This window comes from Salmo salar, chromosome ssa14 (assembly GCF_905237065.1).
Source record: "Salmo salar chromosome ssa14, Ssal_v3.1, whole genome shotgun sequence".
In the NCBI taxonomy this organism is placed as follows: Eukaryota; Metazoa; Chordata; class Actinopteri; order Salmoniformes; family Salmonidae; genus Salmo; species Salmo salar.
In genome coordinates, this window is record NC_059455.1 from 47806485 (window position 1) to 47824732 (window position 18248).

Here is an 18248-nt window from a genome sequence, read left to right on the forward strand (position 1 = left end):
AAACTTTTACAGATGCACAATCCAGAGCATCCTGTCGGGCTGTATCACTGCCTGGTATGGCAACTGCTCCGCCCTCAACCGCAAGATTCTCCAGAGGGTGGTGCGGTCTGCACAACGCATCAGCGGGGGCAAACTACCTGCCCTCCATGACATCTATAGCACCCGATGTCACAGGAAGGCCAAAAAGATCATGAAGGACATCGACCACCCGAGCCACTGCCTGTTCACCCCGCTAACATCCAGAAGGTGAGGCCAGTACAGGTGCATCAAAGCTGGGACCGAGAGACTGAAGAACAACTTCTATTTCAAGGCCATTAGACTGCTAAACAGTCATCACTAACTCAGAGAGGCTGCTGCCTTCATGGAGACCCAATCACCAGCCACTTTAACAAATGGATCACTGGTCACTTTAATGCCACTTTAAATAATGCCACTTTAATATTATTTACATATCTTACATTACTCATATCACATGTATATACTGTATTTTATACCATCTATTGCACCTTGCCTATGCCGCTCGGCCATCGCTCATTCATATATTTATATGTACATATTCTCATTCAACCCTTTTAGATGTGTGTGTATTAGGTAGTTGTTGTGGAATTGTTAGATTATTTGTTAGATATTACTGCACTGTCAGAACCAGAAGCACAAGCATTTTGCTACACTCGCATTAACATCTGCTAACCATGTGTGTGACCAATAAAATGTGATTTGATTTTGATTTGAGTAACAGTAGCAGTATTTGTGGTAGTAGTAGTAGTAGTAGTAGTAGAAACAGTAGCAGTAGTAGCAGTAGTAGCAGTAGTAGTAGTAGTAGTAGTAGTAGCAGTAGCAGTAGTAGCAGTAGTAGTAGTAGTAGCAGTAGTAGTAGTAGCAGTAGCAGCAGTAGTAGTAGTAGTAGTAGCAGTAGTAGTAGAAACAGTAGCAGTAGTAGTAGTGGTAGTAGTAGTAGTAGTAGCAGTAGTAGTAGTAGAAACAGTAGCAGTAGTAGTAGCAGTAGTAGTAGTAGTAGTAGTAGTAGTAGAAACAGTAGCAGTAGTAGTAGTAGTAGTAGTAGAAACAGTAGCAGTAGTAGTAGTGGTAGCAGTAGTAGTAGTAGTAGAAACAGTAGCAGTAGTAGCAGTAATGGTAGCAATAGTAGCAGTAGTAGTAGTAGTAGCAGCAGTAGTAGTAGTAGTAGAAACAGTAGCAGTAGTAGCAGTAGTAGTAGTAGTAGTAGTAGTAGTAGTAGTAGAAACAGTAGCAGTAGTAGTAGTGGTAGTAGAAGTAGCAGCAGTAGTAGTAGCAGTAGCAGTAGTAGTAGTAGTAGTAGTAGAAACAGTAGCAGTAGTAGCAGTAGTAGTAGAAACAGTAGCAGTAGTAGCAGTAGTAGCAGTAGTAGTAGCAGTAGTAGTAGTAGTAGTAGTAGTAGTAGAAACAGTAGCAGCAGTAGTAGTATTCGCAGTAGTAGTAGTAGAAACAGTAGCAGTAGTAGTAGCAGTAGTAGTAGTAGAAACAGTAGCAGTAGTAGCAGTAGTAGTAGCAGTAGTAGTAGTAGTAGTAGTAGTAGCGGTAGTAGTAGTAGTAGTAGAAACAGTAGCAGTAGTAGTAGTATTCACAGTAGTAGTAGTAGAAACAGTAGTAGTAGCAGCAGTAGTAGTAGTAGCAGTAGTAGTAGTAGTAGTAGTAGTAGGGGTAGTAGTAGTAGTACTAAAGTTTGTAATTTCCACTTTGAGATTTCAGACTTGATTTGCCCTGACACAAAATGTATCAACCCCTACAAAACTGTTCATTAATTATAATCCACGTAATAATTCACATTTCCTGTTGCTGCAGGATTATTTTCCTGCTGTAGAAAATTGGCTCAAATTAAGATCCTACATCTGTAAGTTGTTATGGTAGTCATGTTACAGGAGATGACTTAGAGAGCATTGTGTTTACACGCTGGACAGAACACAATCCCACTAACACACACTGTACGTACTCTGGTAGATATTAAAGCTGACTTATCGCTTTCAATTTATCACTTTTGAAATACCTGCCAATCCTCCTTCTTTCCAGACCCAGACAGTACAATAAATCATAACAGGAGTCCTTACGAGATACCAGAGAGATGCCAGTGACAAGCCAGAAAATCATAAAAACAACTGTACAGGGAGAGAGTGGTAGTGAGAGAGAGAAAGAGAGAGGGGAAAACAAGACAGAATGAAAGAGTGAAGATGGAGGGAGAGAGAGAGAGTGGAGATGGAGGGAGCGACAGAGAGTGGAGATGGAGGGAGATAGGGAGAGAGAGAGAGAGAGTAGAGATGGAGGGAGAGAGAGAGTGGAGATGGATGGAGAGAGAGAGAGGAGATAGAGGGAGAGAGAGAGTGGAGATGGAGAGAGAGATAGAGAATGGAGATGGAGGGAGAGAGAGAGATGGAGAGAGAGAGGAGATGGAGGGAGAGAGAGAGATGGAGAGAGAGAGTTGAGATGGATGGAGGGAGAGAGAGATGGAGAGAGAGAGAGAAAGAGAGAAATGGAGAGAGAGAGATGGAGAGAGAGACAGAAATGGAGAGAGAGAGTGGAGATGGAGGGAGAGAGAGGGAGAGAGAGATAGAGAATGGAGATGGAGGGAGAGAGAGATGGAGAGAGAGAGTCGAGAAGGATGGAGGGAGAGAGAGAGATGGAGAGAGAGAGAGAGAAATGGAGAGAGAGAGTGGAGCTGGAGGGAGAGCGAGAGAGAGAGCGAGAGAGAGAGAGAGAGAGTGGAGATGGAGGGAGAGAGAGATGGAGTGAGAGATTGAGGTAAGGATACCTGCAAGAGTGAGAGTCAGACATCCCAATGTGCAGCAGATATGTAGCTATTATCTCTGCTCTTACTCAGATATATGTCTAGGTCTTTCCTGCTCTGGCTGTGACTGTGGGTCCTCATTCCTAAGGTATAACATTGTAGCAGAACGACTGATGAGGCCTAAGCGATGCCTAAAATGATGCCTAAGCTATAAAAAACAGCAGGCAGTTTGGTAACACCAAGAAGCTGGGTAGCTCTAAGTAAGCAACGCTGGATGATTACAGATGATTACCATTATGATTGCATCCACTTTGCGTCGACTTTGGGTGCTCATGACTAAAATATAGAACTGGAAGTGGAACGAAGCCAGGCAACTTTAGCTTGGCAGGAGAACATTTTTGGAGAAGGGAAAACCCATACATATTAGTTAGTGAGGTGTAGTTTGGTGGGAACAGAACATCTGAGTTAGTGAGGTGTAGTCTGGTGGGAACAGAACATCTGAGTTAGTGAGGTGTAGTCTGGTGGGAACAGAACATCTGAGTTAGTGAGGTGTAGTCTGGTGGGGACAGAACATCTGAGTTAGTGAGGTGTAGTCTGATGGGAACAGAACATCTGAGTTAGTGAGGTGTAGTCTGGTGGGGAACAGAACATCTGAGTTAGTGAGGTGTAGTCTGATGGGAACAGAACATCTGAGTTAGTGAGGTGTAGTCTGGTGGGAACAGAACATCTGAGTTAGTGAGGTGTAGTCTGGTGGGGAACAGAACATCTGAGTTAGTGAGGTGTAGTCTGATGGGGGACATCTGAGTTAGTGAGGTGTAGTCTGGTGGGGGACATCTGAGTTAGTGAGGTGTAGTGTGGTCATCTACTACCAGCCACATCCCCCCCCCCACCCCACCAGACCCCCCCACCCCTACTTCTCTTCGTCGTCTCTTACTACACACCTATTCCTCCATCAGTGTTTCAAATATAATTCAGCGGTGATGGAGAGCAGGGATGTAAATGAGGTGATGGAGAGCAGGGATGTAAATGAGGTGATGGAGAGCAGGGATGTAAATTAGGTGATGGAGAACAGGGATGTAAATGAGGTGATGGAGAACAGGGATGTAAATGAGGTGATGGAGAGCAGGGATGTAAATGCGGTGATGGAGAACAGGGATGTAAATGAGGTGATGGAGAACAGGGATGTAAATGAGGTGATGGAGAACAGGGATGTAAATGAGGTGATGGAGAGCAGGGATGTAAATTAGGTGATGGAGAACAGGGATGTAAATGAGGTGATGGAGAACAGGGATGTAAATGCGGTGATGGAGAGCAGGGATGTAAATGCGGTGATGGAGAACAGGGATGTAAATGAGGTGATGGAGAGCAGGGATGTAAATGAGGTGATGGAGAACAGGGATGTAAATGAGGTGATGGAGAGCAGGGATGTAAATGCGGTGATGGAGAACAGGGATGTAAATGAGGTGATGGAGAACAGGGATGTAAATGAGGTGATGGAGAGCAGGGATGTAAATGAGGTGATGGAGAACAGGGATGTAAATGAGGTGATGGAGAACAGGGATGTAAATGAGGTGATGGAGAGCAGGGATGTAAATGAGGTGATGGAGAGCAGGGATGTAAATGCGGTGATGGAGAACAGGGATGTAAATGAGGTGATGGAGAACAGGGATGTAAATGAGGTGATGGAGAGCAGGGATGTAAATGAGGTGATGGAGAGCAGGGATGTAAATGAGGTGATGGAGAACAGGGATGTAAATGAGGTGATGGAGAGCAGGGATGTAAATGAGGTGATGGAGAACAGGGATGTAAATGAGGTGATGGAGAACAGGGATGTAAATGAGGTGATGGAGAACAGGGATGTAAATGAGGTGATGGAGAACAGGGATGTAAATGAGGTGATGGAGAGCAGGGATGTAAATGAGGTGATGGAGAACAGGGATGTAAATGCGGTGATGGAGAACAGGGATGTAAATGAGGTGATGGAGAACAGGGATGTAAATGAGGTGATGGAGAACAGGGATGTAAATGAGGTGATGGAGAACAGGGATGTAAATGAGGTGTTGGAGAACAGTGATGTAGTCCCAGACCCTGATGACTGTTCTGTTGTTATATTTGTACATTTTGTTACTTTGAAGCAGCGTGCAAAGTGAGCAATGTTGATATATTGTATAATTTCGTCGCCTGTTACAACCAAGAGCACAGACCAGTCTGAGTAGACTTCGCAAGTTCTCTGTCATGTAGCCTCAGTGTCAGAGAGGGAAAAGGGAGCACAGTTCCACAACAGGTATGCTTGCAGCTTTACAGACAAAGAAAACGTCTTGTCTGTAGCCAAAACAGTTATATAAATATTACCAGATATCTTCTTTATACAGGGATTCATAAACCTGTCACGGCTGTTTGAAGGATCGGACCAAAATGCAGCGTGTTCGTAGTTCCACATATTTATTTATAGTGAAACTAAATGCAATACACGAAATATTTGAAACACAAAAAACAACAAACCGTGACGCATAGAGAGGAAAACACACTACTCAAAAGATAATCACCCACAAAAACAGGTGGGACAAACATCAACGTAAATATGACCTCCAATTAGAGGTAACGAGGATCAGCTGCCACCAAATTGGAGATCAACCCAAACAACACCAACATAGAAATACAAAACTAGAAACTGAACATAGAAATACAAAAACAGACAAACACCCCCTGTCACGCCCTGACCTACTCTACCATAGAAAATAACAGCTTACTATGGTCAGGACGTGACAAAACCTTTAATATAATTTCACAAACCATGACACGGGCCATTTTAATCTAATTCCCGGTCGCTAATTATTGGTTTGATGAAGAAACAACGTTGTTCAGTCAGCTAGCTAACAACCTGCTAACTTGACAATAGGTCCAGGTAACTTGCGAGTGTAGCGAAATGCTTGTGCTTCTAGTTCCAACAGTGCAGTATTATCTAACAAATAATCTAATAATTCCCCAACACCTACCTAATACACACAAATCTAAAGGGGTGAATGAGAATATGTACATATAAATATATGGATGAGCGATGGCCGAGCGGCATAGACAAGGTGCAATAGATGGTATAAAATACAGTATATACATATGATATAAGTAATGTAAGATATGTAGACATTATTAACACACACACACACATACACACACACACAGCTATTAAGGTTTACTGGTCAGGCCTGACAGGAGACTCCAGACAGATGGATCTCATTATGACAGATGTCAGAAATAATTCAGCTTGTGCTCCTCCCCTGTATCTGGATGTGCTTCCTCTCTGCTCACTACTGTGTTCTGCTCTGGTCTGACAGTACTAGAGTTGCCTGGCTTGCTCTGGTCTGACAGTACTAGAGTTGCCTGGCTTGCTCTGGTCTGACAGTACTAGAGTTGCCTGGCTTGCTCTGGTCTGACAGTACTAGAGTTGCCTGGCTTGCTCTGGTCTGACAGTACTAGAGTTGCCTGGCTTGCTCTGGTCTGACAGTACTAGAGTTGCCTGGCTTGCTCTGGTCTGATAGTATTAGTAAGTTTGTTTGCATCCCAAATGTCACCCTATGCCCTATGGGCCCTGGTCTAACGTTGTACACTATACAGGGAATAGGGTGCCATTTGGAAAACACCTTAGCCTGGTCTGTCTTGGGTCTTACCTGGTCTGTCCTGGGTCTGGCCTGGGTCTTAACTGGTTTGTCCTGGGTCTGGCCTGGGTCTTATTAACTGGTCTGTCCCAGTCTGTGTCTGGCTTGGTTTGTTCTGTGCCTGGCCTGTTCTGTTCTGGGTCTGGCCTGGGTTTGGCTTGGCCCTGTCTTGGTCTGGGTTTACCTTCATAATGCCATCTTATAGTGAGAGCCCACTTAACGTTACCTATTTGTTTGTGTATCTGTTTTTGAAAAAAAAAATTACTAGGTAAGTCAGTTAAGAACAAATCATTATTTACAATGACAGCCTACCCCGGCCAAACCCCCCCCTGCCCCGGTCAAACCCTCCCCTAACCCGGCCAAACCCTCCCTACCCCGGCCAAACCCTCCCCTAACCTGGCCAAACCCTCCCCTACCCCGGCCAAACCCTCCCCTAACCCGGCCAAACCCTCCCCTACCCCGGTCAAACCCTCCCCTAACCCGGTCAAACCCTCCCCTAACCCGGCCAAACCCTCCCCTAACCCGGCCAAACCCTCACCTACCCCGGCCAAACCCTCCCCTAACCCGGCCAAACCCATCCCTACCCCGGCCAAACCCTCCCCTAACCCGGCCAAACCCTCCCCTAACCCGGCCAAATCCTCCCCTAACCCGGCCAAACCCTCCTCTACCCCGGCAAAACCCCACCTACCCCGGCCAAATCCTCCCCTACCCCGGACGACGCTGGGACAATTGTGTGCAACCCTATGGCACTCTCGATCACAACTGGTTATAATACAGCCCAGGATTGAACCAGGGTCTGTAGTGACGCCTCTAGCACTGCGATACAGTGCCTTAGACCGCTGCACCATTCTGTCCCCCTAAATGCTGTGGTTAGTGGTTGAGTGGGTCTGCTGCCCTGCAAGTGGCTGTTAGCTTGGTCTGGTCTTCATAATGTCCCATTATGAGGTCATCGTAGAGCCACTTCACTTATTGACCTCTTTTATTGATTGATGTATTTATATCCCCCACTTAGTTTGTATAGTCATGTTTGCTGAGGGGAGCAAAAGATGAGAAACTGATATACACAAGTTTGAGTAGACACACAAACACAGACACACACACACACACACACACACACAAACACAGACACACACAGAACACACACACACACACACACACACACACACACACACACACACACAGTGGTGTAAAGTACTTAAGTAAAAATACTTTAAAGTACTACTTAAGTAGTTTTTGGGGGTATCTGTACTTTACTATTTATATTTTTGACAACTTTTACTTCACTACTGTAAATTAAGAAAATAATTAACTTTTTACTCCGTACATTTTCCCTGACACCCAAAAGTACTCGTTACATTTTGAATGCTTAGCAGGACAGGAAAATGGTCCAATTCAAGAGAAAATCCCTGGTCATCCCTACCGCCTCTGATCTGGAGGACTCACTAAACAAAAGCTTTGTTTGTAAATTATGTCTGAGTGTTGGCGCATTCCCCTGGCTATCCCAAAGTTTAACAAAATAAAAATACAAAATGATGCCATCTGCTTTGCTTAATATAAGGAATTTGAAATGATTTTGATACTTAAGTATATTTTAGCAATTCCATTTGACTTTTGATACTTAAGTATATTTAAAACCAAATAATTTTAGACTTTTACTGAAATAGTATTTTACTGGCTGACTTTTGCTTTTACAGGAGTCATTTTCTATTAAGGTATCTATACTTTTATTTAAGCACACACACTGCTTGTTAATATTCTCCACAGAGAGAGGGGGGAAAAGAGAAAGAGAGAGGGAGAGGGAGAGGGAGGGAGAGAGGGAGGTAGAGAGAGGGAGAGGGGGGAGAGAGAGAGAGAGAGAGGGGAGAGGACGAGAGAGCAGGGGAGAGAGAGAGAAGGAGAGAGGGGGAGAGAGGGAGAGAGAGAGAAAGAGAGAAAGCAAGAGAGAGAAAGAGAGGGAGAGAGAGAGAAAGAGAAAGAGAGAAAGCAAGAAAGAGAAAGAGAGGGAGAGAGGGAAAGAGAGAGTTCCTGGTTTAAACATTCCTTGGGATAAGATCATGCAGCAGACAAAGAGCCTTTGGCTGGGAGGGAGGGAGGGAGGGAGGGAGGGAGGGAGGGAGGGAGGGAGGGAGGGAGGGAGGGAGGGAGGGAGGGAGGGGAATGGAGAAGTGGGGATCTAATTTCCTTTTCCAAATGTTCATGAAAAACAGACGGCCTCAGATATTTCATAAGTACAGACTGGTTATTTATCTGTCACATTCTTCTACACCAGGAAGGCTGAGCTGCCTCCATTCTTCTACACCAGGAAGGCTGAGCTGCCTCCAAAATGCCACCCTATTCCCTACATAGTGCATTACTTTTAGTATGGTTAGTGTGGTCTTTGGTCAAAAGTAGTGCACTATGTAGGGGTGTGGGCTGAGGGGTGGGGCGAGGGGCGGGGTGAGGTGTGGGGTGAAGTGTGGGGCGAGGGGTGAGGTGTGGGGTTGGGTGAGGGGTATTGGGTGTTGAGGTGTGGGGTGAGGTGTGGGGTGAGGTGAGGTGAGGTGAGGTGTGGGGTGAGGTGAGGTGTGGGGTGAGGTGAGGTGTGGCGTGGGGTAGCGTGGGGTGAGGCGAGGTGTGATCTGTAATCTTCTCTTGTGAAGAAGTAGCCCTGCCAGAGACTTGTAACCCTAAATGTCACCCTCAGACCTAGAGAATAGCCTTTTTTCTAAGGGTTTAGGTATTGGGGTTGGTGAACAGAAGACCCATATTGAATACCCAGAGTTTACACTGACACGCTCTCTCTCTCCTTCTCATCTCCTGAAGGTGTTGGAGGAACATATTATATCTATTTATCTGTCTCTGATTTAGAGGGGTTGGGTTAAATGCGGAAGACATATTTTCAGATAAATGCATTCAGTTGTACAACTGACAACGTGTCCCCCCCTTTCCCCTTTATGTAATTTATCTTGTCTTGGGAGTTGTGAGATTGGTTTAACGTCTTCTCTCTTCTTACAGGGTGACATCCAGCAGCTGCTGATTGTGGCCGACCCACGGGCAGCGTACGACTACTGTGAACACTACAGCCCCGACTGTGAAACACCTCATCAGGAGCAGCCACAGGCACAAGAACCAGAGGATGAGGTATGGAGGGAGGGAGGGAGGGAGGGAGGGAGGGAGGGAGGGAGGGAGGGAGGGAGAGAGAGAGAGAGAGAGAGAGAGAGAGAGAGAGAGAGAGAGAGAGAGAGAGAGAGAGAGAGAAAGAGATGGGTGAGAGAGAGAGAAAGAGAGAGAGGAGAGAAAGAGACAGGTGAGAGAGAGAGAGAGCGAGAGAGAGAGAGAGAGAGAGAGAGGAGGGAAAGAGACAGGTGAGAGAGAGAGAGAGAGAGAGAGAGAGAGAAAGAGACAGGTGAGAGAGAGAGAGAGAGAGAGAGAGAGAGAGAGAGAGAGAGAGAGAGAGAGAGAGAGGGGGAGAGAGACGTGAGAGAGAGAGAGAGAGACAGGTGAGAGAGAGAGAGAGAGAGAGAGAGAGGGGGGAGAGAGAGAGGGGGGGAGAGAGAGAGAGAGAGAGAGGAGAGAGAGAGACAGGTGAGAGAGAGAGAGAGAGGAGAGAAAGAGAGAGGGGGGAAAGAGACAGGTGAGAGAGAGAGAGAGAGAGAGAGAGGAGGGAAAGAGACAGGTGAGAGAGAGAGAGAGAGAGAGAGAAAGAGACAGGTGAGAGAGAGAGCGAGAGAGAGAGAGAGAGAGAGGGGAGAGAGAGAGGGGGGGAGGAAAGTGGTGAGGGAGGAAGGTAATCTGTAAAACACCTCACCAGGAGGATGAGGTCAATGTCTTGGTGAGTGAAGGACAAAAGCGGGAGGGATGGTAGTGAGGGAGAGAGGGTGGGGGTTTTGTGTTCAGGTACTGATGCAGGATACTTCTGTAAAACGCGTGTTGTCCATCAAAGGCTGTCTTTAAATCCTCCCCATTTGAAGACATATTACAGTAATTTACAGTCTTGAACAGTTTGAGTAATTCCCACTGTATCCTGACAAAGAGTAGTAGGTCAAAGCCTACCTCTGTGTATCTCAGAGCCTGCCAATCTAGTAAGGTAAAAACATGTAGTGACTTGCCAGAGTGAACGTTTTGACAAGATTCACATGTGAAATAAATGTCTTCAATCTGTTTTGACCTATTTCTTCTTTGTCATACGATCATATTTCAAGATGAACACTGATGCATTTATCATCGGTGTCTAATTTGTGTTTTATGTCAACTGGCTCCAACTCCATGTAAATCCTCAACTGGCTCCAACTCCATGTAAATCCTCAACCGGCTCCAACTCCATGTAAATCCTCAACTGGCTCCAACTCCATGTAAATCCTCAATTGGCTTCAACTCCATGTAAATCCTCAACTGGCTCCAACTCCATGTAAATCCTCAACTGGCTCCAACTCCATGTAAATCCTCAACTGGTTCCAACTCCATGTAAATCCTCAACTGGCTCCAACGCCATGTAAATCCTCAACCGGCTTCAACTCCATGTAAATCCTCAACTGGCTCCAACTCCATGTAAATCCTCAACTGGCTCCAACTCCATGTAAATCCTCAACTGGCTCCAACTCCATGTAAATCCTCAACTGGCTCCAACTCCATGTAAATCCTCAACTGGCTCCAACTCCATGTAATCTTACAACTGGCTCCAACTCCATGTAATCCTCAACTGACTCCAACTCCATGTAAATCCTCAACCGGCTCCAACTCCATGTAAATCCTCAACTGGCTCCAACTCCATGTAAATCCTCAACTGGCTCCAACTCCATGTAAATCCTCAACTGGCTCCAACTCCATGTAAATCCTCAACTGGCTCCAACTCCATGTAAATCCTCAACTGGCTCCAACTCCATGTAAATCCTCAACTGGCTTCAACTCCATGTAAATCCTCAACTGGCTCCAACTCCATGTAAATCCTCAACTGGCTCCAACTCCATGTAAATCCTCAACTGGTTCCAACTCCATGTAAATCCTCAACTGGCTCCAACTCCATGTAAATCCTCAACCGGCTTCAACTCCATGTAAATCCTCAACTGGCTCCAACTCCATGTAAATCCTCAACTGGCTCCAACTCCCTGTAAATCCTCAACTGGCTCCAACTCCATGTAAATCCTCAACTGGCTCCAACTCCATGTAAATCCTCAACTGGCTCCAACTCCATGTAATCTTACAACTGGCTCCAACTCCATGTAATCCTCAACTGGCTCCAACTCCATGTAAATCCTCAACTGGCTCCAACTCCATGTAAATCCCTCAAACACACAACCATCTACTCTGCAAAGCTTCATTCTTCAACCAAATCCACATACTCAAAATATAATGATGTCAAGGCATCTCTCCAAATGGCACCGTATACCCTTCATGGTGCACTACTTTGACCAGAGCTCAGTGTGCCCTTGTCAGAAGAGGTGAACTATGTAGGGAGTAGGCTGCCATTTTGGGAAGCAGAATCTGTACTGTGATATTCAGATCTCATCCTGAAGGAAAACGCTGACATTTTCCTATTCCACTATATGAGCTCACACTAGAAACTTTCCTCTCTCTCTGCCACAAAATATGAGTCTCTACTTTGGTGTGTGTGTGTGTGTGTGTGTGTGTGTGTGTGTGTGTGTGTGTGTGTGTGTGTGTGTGTGTGTGTGTGTGTGTGTGTGTGTGTGTGTGTGTGTGTGTGTGTGTGTGTGTGTGTGTGTGTGTGTGTGTGTGTCTGTGTGTCTGTGTGTCTGTGTGTGAGAGAGTGGTCTCAGTGATTTATATCTATAATGACTGCACCAGGTTCAGGAGTCTTGGAGCTCAGCTCTCCTTCCCTGGGATCACACACACACAGGGCAATGGGACATACACGCATACAGTATACACCACATTTCATAAATAAAGGATTTACGGTTAAATAAATAAACAAATAAACAAATAATAATAGAGTACTAGTCAAAAGTTTGGACACACCTACTCAGTCAAGGGTTTTTCTTAATTTTTTACTATTTTCTCCACTGTTAAATAATAGTGAAGATATCAAAACTATGAAATAACACATATGGAATCATGTACTGTCGTAACCAAAAAAGTGTTAAACAAATCAAAATATATTTTAGATTTTAGATTCTTCAAAGTAGCCACCATTTGCCTTGATGACAGCATTGAACACTCTTGGCATTCTCTCAACCAGCTTCATGAGTTAGTCACCTGGAATGCATTTCAATTAACAGGTGTGCTTTGTGTCCCTTGAATGAGTAGGTGTATCCAAACTTTTGATTGGTACTGTATATGACATTATTGTAGTTGTTGTAGTCTGTGAATCAAAAGAGGTAATTGTCTAGAGAAAGACACACACACACACACACACACACACACACAGGCGCACACACACACACACACATCCTGGGAAATGTAAGCATTATTTCCTTCCAAAGCTAGACGCCCAGTCCAATACCTGGAAAACCAACTACTGGTTCTGGACGCCCAGTCCAATTCCTGGAAAACCAATTATTGGTTCTGGACGCCCAGTCCAATGCCTGGAAAACCAACTACTGGTTCTGGACGCCCAGTCCAATACCTGGAAAACCAATTACTGGTTCTGGACGCCCAGTCCAATACCTGGAAAACCAATTACTGGTTCTGGACGCCCAGTCCAATACCTGGAAAACCAACTACTGGTTCTGGACGCCCAGTCCAATACCCGGAAAACCAATTACTGGTTCTGGACGCCCAGTCCAATACCCGGAAAATCAATTACTGGTTCTGGACGCCCAGTCCAATACCTGGAAAACCAACTACTGCTTCTGGACGCCCAGTCCAATACCTGGAAAACCAATTACTGCTTCTGGACGCCCAGTCCAATACCTGGAAAACCAATTACTGGTTCTGGACGCCCAGTCCAATTCCTGGAAAACCAACTAATGGTTCTGGACGCCCAGTCCAATACCTGGAAAACCAATTACTGGTTCTGGATGCCCAGTCCAATACCTGGAAAACCAATTACTGGTTCTGGACGCCCAGTCCAATACCTGGAAAACCAATTACTGGTTCTGGACGCCCAGTCCAATACCTGAAAAACCAATTACTGGTTCTGGACGCCCAGTCCAATACCTGGAAAACCAACTACTGGTTCTGGACGCCCAGTCCAATACCTGGAAAACCACTACTGGTTCCGGACGCCCAGTCCAATACCTGGAAAACCACTACTGGTTCCGGACGCCCAGTCCAATACCTGGAAAACCACTACTGGTTCCGGACGCCCAGTCCAATACCTGGAAAACCACTACTGGTTCCGGACGCCCAGTCCAATACCTGGAAAACCACTACTGGTTCTGGACGCCCAGTCCAATACCTGGAAAACCACTACTGGTTCCGGACGCCCAGTCCAATAGCTGGAAATAATTGTCTTTATAAATCCTTGTTGTTTTGAATGAGGCGATAGAGACACTTTACATGTAGGCCTCTTCTAGATTATACAAAAACAAAAATCAATAGTTATTATTATATTGTCAACCAATCAGGTGTTTCAGGTCTGTTGATCAGATGACCTTAGGAAAGGAACAAGTTGAAAGGACGGAGGGATGACGGGATTGATGGACGTAAAGGTCAGGGGGTTCAATGTTAATAGTATGACTTTGACCCTGACCTTGACCAGAGATACCATGAGCCCTGAGCACCTACCCACCCCGTGATGCTTTGCGACACCCCGACACACGCCTAGAGACACATGCAACAGCAGAGAGACCAGGAAGGAGAAGAGGGATGGAGGGAGAAGGGGAGTCTTTTATGAGCACACTTCAATATTTATCTCTTTCATCAAACTCTCTGGCCTGTGGTGGTGAATTCTTCAGGCTTGGTCAGGCTCTCCAACATCATAAATATACTATCTCGGTTTCCTTTCTCTCTCTCTCTCTCTCTCTCTCTCTCTCTCTCTCTCTCTCTCTAATTTTCTCTCTGTGCTCACCTCATTTTCTCTCTCTCTCCTTTTTCTCTCTCTCTCTCTCTCTCCTTTTTTTCTCTCTCTCTCCTTTTTCTCTCTCTCTCTCTTTCATTTTCTATCTCACTCTCTCTGTGCTCTCTCCTTTTCTCTCTCTCCATTTCTCTCTCATTTTTTCTCTCTCTCTCTCTCTCTCTCTCTCTCTCTCTCTCTCTCTCTCTCTCTCTCTCTCTCTCTCTCTCTCGCTCTCTCCTCCTTGTCCAGGGAAACCCAAGGCAGTCAGCCAGCCATTCGGGCCTTCGGTCTTATATTATTTTTGATGAGTTCATCAGTTGGACTGGGACTAATATGAATCTGTCCCTTCTGATAGAGGTAGAGATAGAGTATCAGCCTCTGTTTTGACTGGACACCAGTTGTATGAATGGCACCCTACGGGCCCTGGTCTAAAAAGAAGTGCACTATATAGGGATAGGGTTTCATTTGGGATGCACAACTTAGCCTGTCAACTTCATTGGCCATGTTCTGTTATAACCTCCACCCGGCACAGCCAGAAGAGGACTGGCGACCCCTCATAGCCTGGTTCCTCTCTAGGTTTCTTCCTAGGTTTTGGCCTTTCTAGGGAGTTTTTCCTAGCCACCGTGCTTCTACACCTGCATTGCTTGCTGTTTTGGGGTTTTAGGCTGGGTTTCTGTACTGCACTTTGAGATATCAGCTGATGTAAGAAGGGGTATATAAATACATTTGATTTGATTTGATTCATCTGCCTCGCGTCTGTTTTTTGACTGGACCAAATCTTTTTATTCAGGGAGGAAAAAGTAAAAAACAAAAAAACGTTGTTCCTCAATGACAGACGTTATGTTTTTATGTCTTTCAAAGTGTTTACAGGCTGTTTACCGTAACTGTATCTTAACTGAAGCCCTGTATCTTCTTCTGGAACTGTAATTACATCCTCTGCTATCTTTAGGTTGCCCATAAGGTTTCACCTATAAACACACAGGCGCTTTCATTTTTAACTTGTTTTGTTCCCAGATGTTTCCCAGACATGCCACTATGCAAATATTATGCCATTAACATGTAATCCATATAGCTATTTAAAAAAATATATATTGAAAAGTATGTAAAAAAAAAAAAAAAAAAAAGGTGTTTTATTCTCACACACTCATACGCTCTGCCTATAATATAATGAACAGACATTTAGCCCTATTCCTATATCTACATGTTGGTCATTTAGCAGACACTCTTATCCTGAGCAACTTACAGTCAGTGCATTCATCTAAAGATGACTAGGTGGGACATCCACATATCACAGGTATAGAAAGTACATTTTTCCTCAATATCATAGCTATTAGTAGAGTCAGAGCTAGAAGGGGATGGGGGGGGTCAAGTGCAAGTGCTGGTTAGGTTATTTATATATATAGGAAGAAGACGCGTTCTGTCTCCTAGAGATGAACGTACTTTGGTGCAAAAAGTGCAAATCAATCCCAGAACAACAGCAAAGGACCTTGTGAAGATGCTGGAGGAAACAGGTACAAAAGTATCTATATCCACAGTAAAACGAGTCCTATATCGACATAACCTGAAAGGCCGCTCAGCAAGGAAGAAGCCACTACTCCAAAATGGTCATAAAAAAGCCAGACTACAGTTTGCAACTGCACATGGGGACAAAGATCATACTTTTTGGAGAAATGTCCTCTGGTCTGATGAAACAAAAATAGAACTGTTTGGCCATAATGACCATCATTATGTTTGGAGGAAAAAGGGGCAAGCCGAAGAACACCATCACAACCATGAAGTTTGACCCAAGTTAAACAATTTAAAGGCAATGCTACCAAATACTAATTGAGTGTATGTAAACTTCTGACCCACTGGGAATGTGATGAAAGAAATAAAAGCTGAAATAAATCATTCTCTCTACTATTATTCTGTCATTTCACATTCTAAAAATAAAGTGGTCATCCTAACTGACCTAAGACAGGGAATTTTTACTAGGATTAAATGTCAGGGATTTTGAAAAACTGAATTTAAATGTATTTTGCTAATGTGTATGTAAACTTCTGACTTCAACTGTATATATATATATATATATATATATATATTTTTTTTTTTTTTTCTCTCCCCAATATTAAAATACTGTACTTTCCAACAGCATGATGCAGTGGGGGCAAGGAGGATATAGTTCTTTAGAGGATATAGTACCATAGAGGATATAGTACGTTAGAGGATATAGTACTTTAGAGGATATAGTACTTTAGAGGATATAGTACCATAGAGGATATAGTACTTTAGAGGATATAGTACTTTAGAGGATATAGTACTTTAGAGGATAAAGTACTTTAGAGGATATAGTACTTTAGAGGATAAAGTACTTTAGAGGATACAGTACTTTAGAGGATATAGTACTTTAGAGGATAAAGTACTTTAGACAATATAGTACTTTAGAGGATATAGTACTTTAGAGGATATAATACTTTAGAGGAAATAGTACTATAGAGGATAGAGTACTTAGGGGGACATAGTACTAGAGAGGAAATAGTACAATAGAGGATATAACGTTGTATGTGTCACGCCTGCTCCCTCTCTTCCCCCATTGGCGCTCGAGGGCGCCAGGCTCCCCCGGCATTACGCACTCCTGTCATCATCATTACGCACACCTGCCTTCCCCCCGTCACGCGCATCAGCGATTATTGGACTCACCTGGACTCAATCACCTCTGTCATTATTGTTCCCTGCTTCTGCATTGATTGCCATATGTCCTTGTTTACCCGCGTGCTGACGCTGTTCCTGTCCTGTTACCTGTCTGTTCTTCATTAAATGTTCAATTCCCCGTACCTGCTTCTCATCTACAGCATTGGTCCTTTTACAGTATGGCATTTGATATTACAACTACACTCAATCTTATATTTTTTTGAGTTAGAGAGAGCATAGTTGTTGGGAACTGTCTGAAAAAACATCACTCATCTCAGTCAAAGCCATGTAAATATGAAGAATGTGATATATCATAGTATCCTTTTTTTTATGTATTGAAAAAAAAGGAATACTGTATTTACAGGTGTGTACTAACTGGGTTTACCTGTCTGTTTGCCTGTCCCTCCGCTCCCGTCCAGTACAATTCGTACGACCTAGAATACAGTGAGGCCTACGACTACAGTGAAGGAGAAGTTGCCACTGAAACGGCCCCAACAGAAGGAGCCAAACCTGCACCTGAGGTAAAACACACCCCTGCAAAGGGGACAATGACATCTCCACTTCACGAAGGTGATTTATATCTAGTCTTATATCTAACGTAGTTATAGATATACGTATATTCATAATATCTGAATATGTTCGCTTTACATAGTGGGTAACTAACGTATTACAAAAAAATGGTTGGAACACATCTATGTGTCTCTGAGGTGAGTATGGATGTTACATTTCTCATGTTGACGCTGTAGTGAGTGGTTACATTTCTCATGCTGATGCTGTAGTGAGTGGTTACATTTCTCATGTTGATGTTGTAGTGAGTGGTTACATTTCTCACGTCGACGCTGTAGTGAGTGGTTACATTTCTCATGTTGACGCTGTAGTGAGTGGTTACATTTCTCATGTCGAAGCTGTAGTGAGTGGTTACATTTCTCATGTTGATGCTATATAGTGAGTGGTTACATTTCTCATGTTGATGCTGTAGTGAGTGGTTACATTTCTCATGTTGATGCTGTAGTGAGTGGTTACATTTCACATGTTGATGCTGTAGTGAGTGGTTACATTTCTCATGTTGACGCTGTAGTGAGTGGTTACATTTCTCATGTTGATGCTGTAGTGAGTGGTTACATTTCTCATGTCGACGCTGTAGTGAGTGGTTACATTTCTCACGTCGATGCTGTAGTGAGTGGTTACATTTCTCATGTTGATGCTGTAGTGAGTGGTTACATTTCTCATGTCG

At 44.2% G+C, this 18248-nt stretch overlaps 1 protein-coding gene across 2 annotated transcripts in view; it reads left to right on the forward strand.

Moving 5' to 3' along the window:
• Window positions 1-18248, forward strand: part of LOC106569492 (collagen alpha-1(XI) chain) — a 177051-nt gene that overhangs the window by 41704 nt on the left and 117099 nt on the right. For both annotated transcript variants that reach the window (XR_006758848.1, XM_045694502.1), the window contains exons 5-6: window positions 9406-9531; window positions 17434-17535. Coding sequence is in view for 1 of the 2 variants with exons in the window: in XM_045694502.1 (XP_045550458.1) it covers window positions 9406-9531; window positions 17434-17535 (228 nt within the window). In the remaining variant the exon portion in view is untranslated. The remainder of the gene's footprint in view (window positions 1-9405; window positions 9532-17433; window positions 17536-18248) is intronic.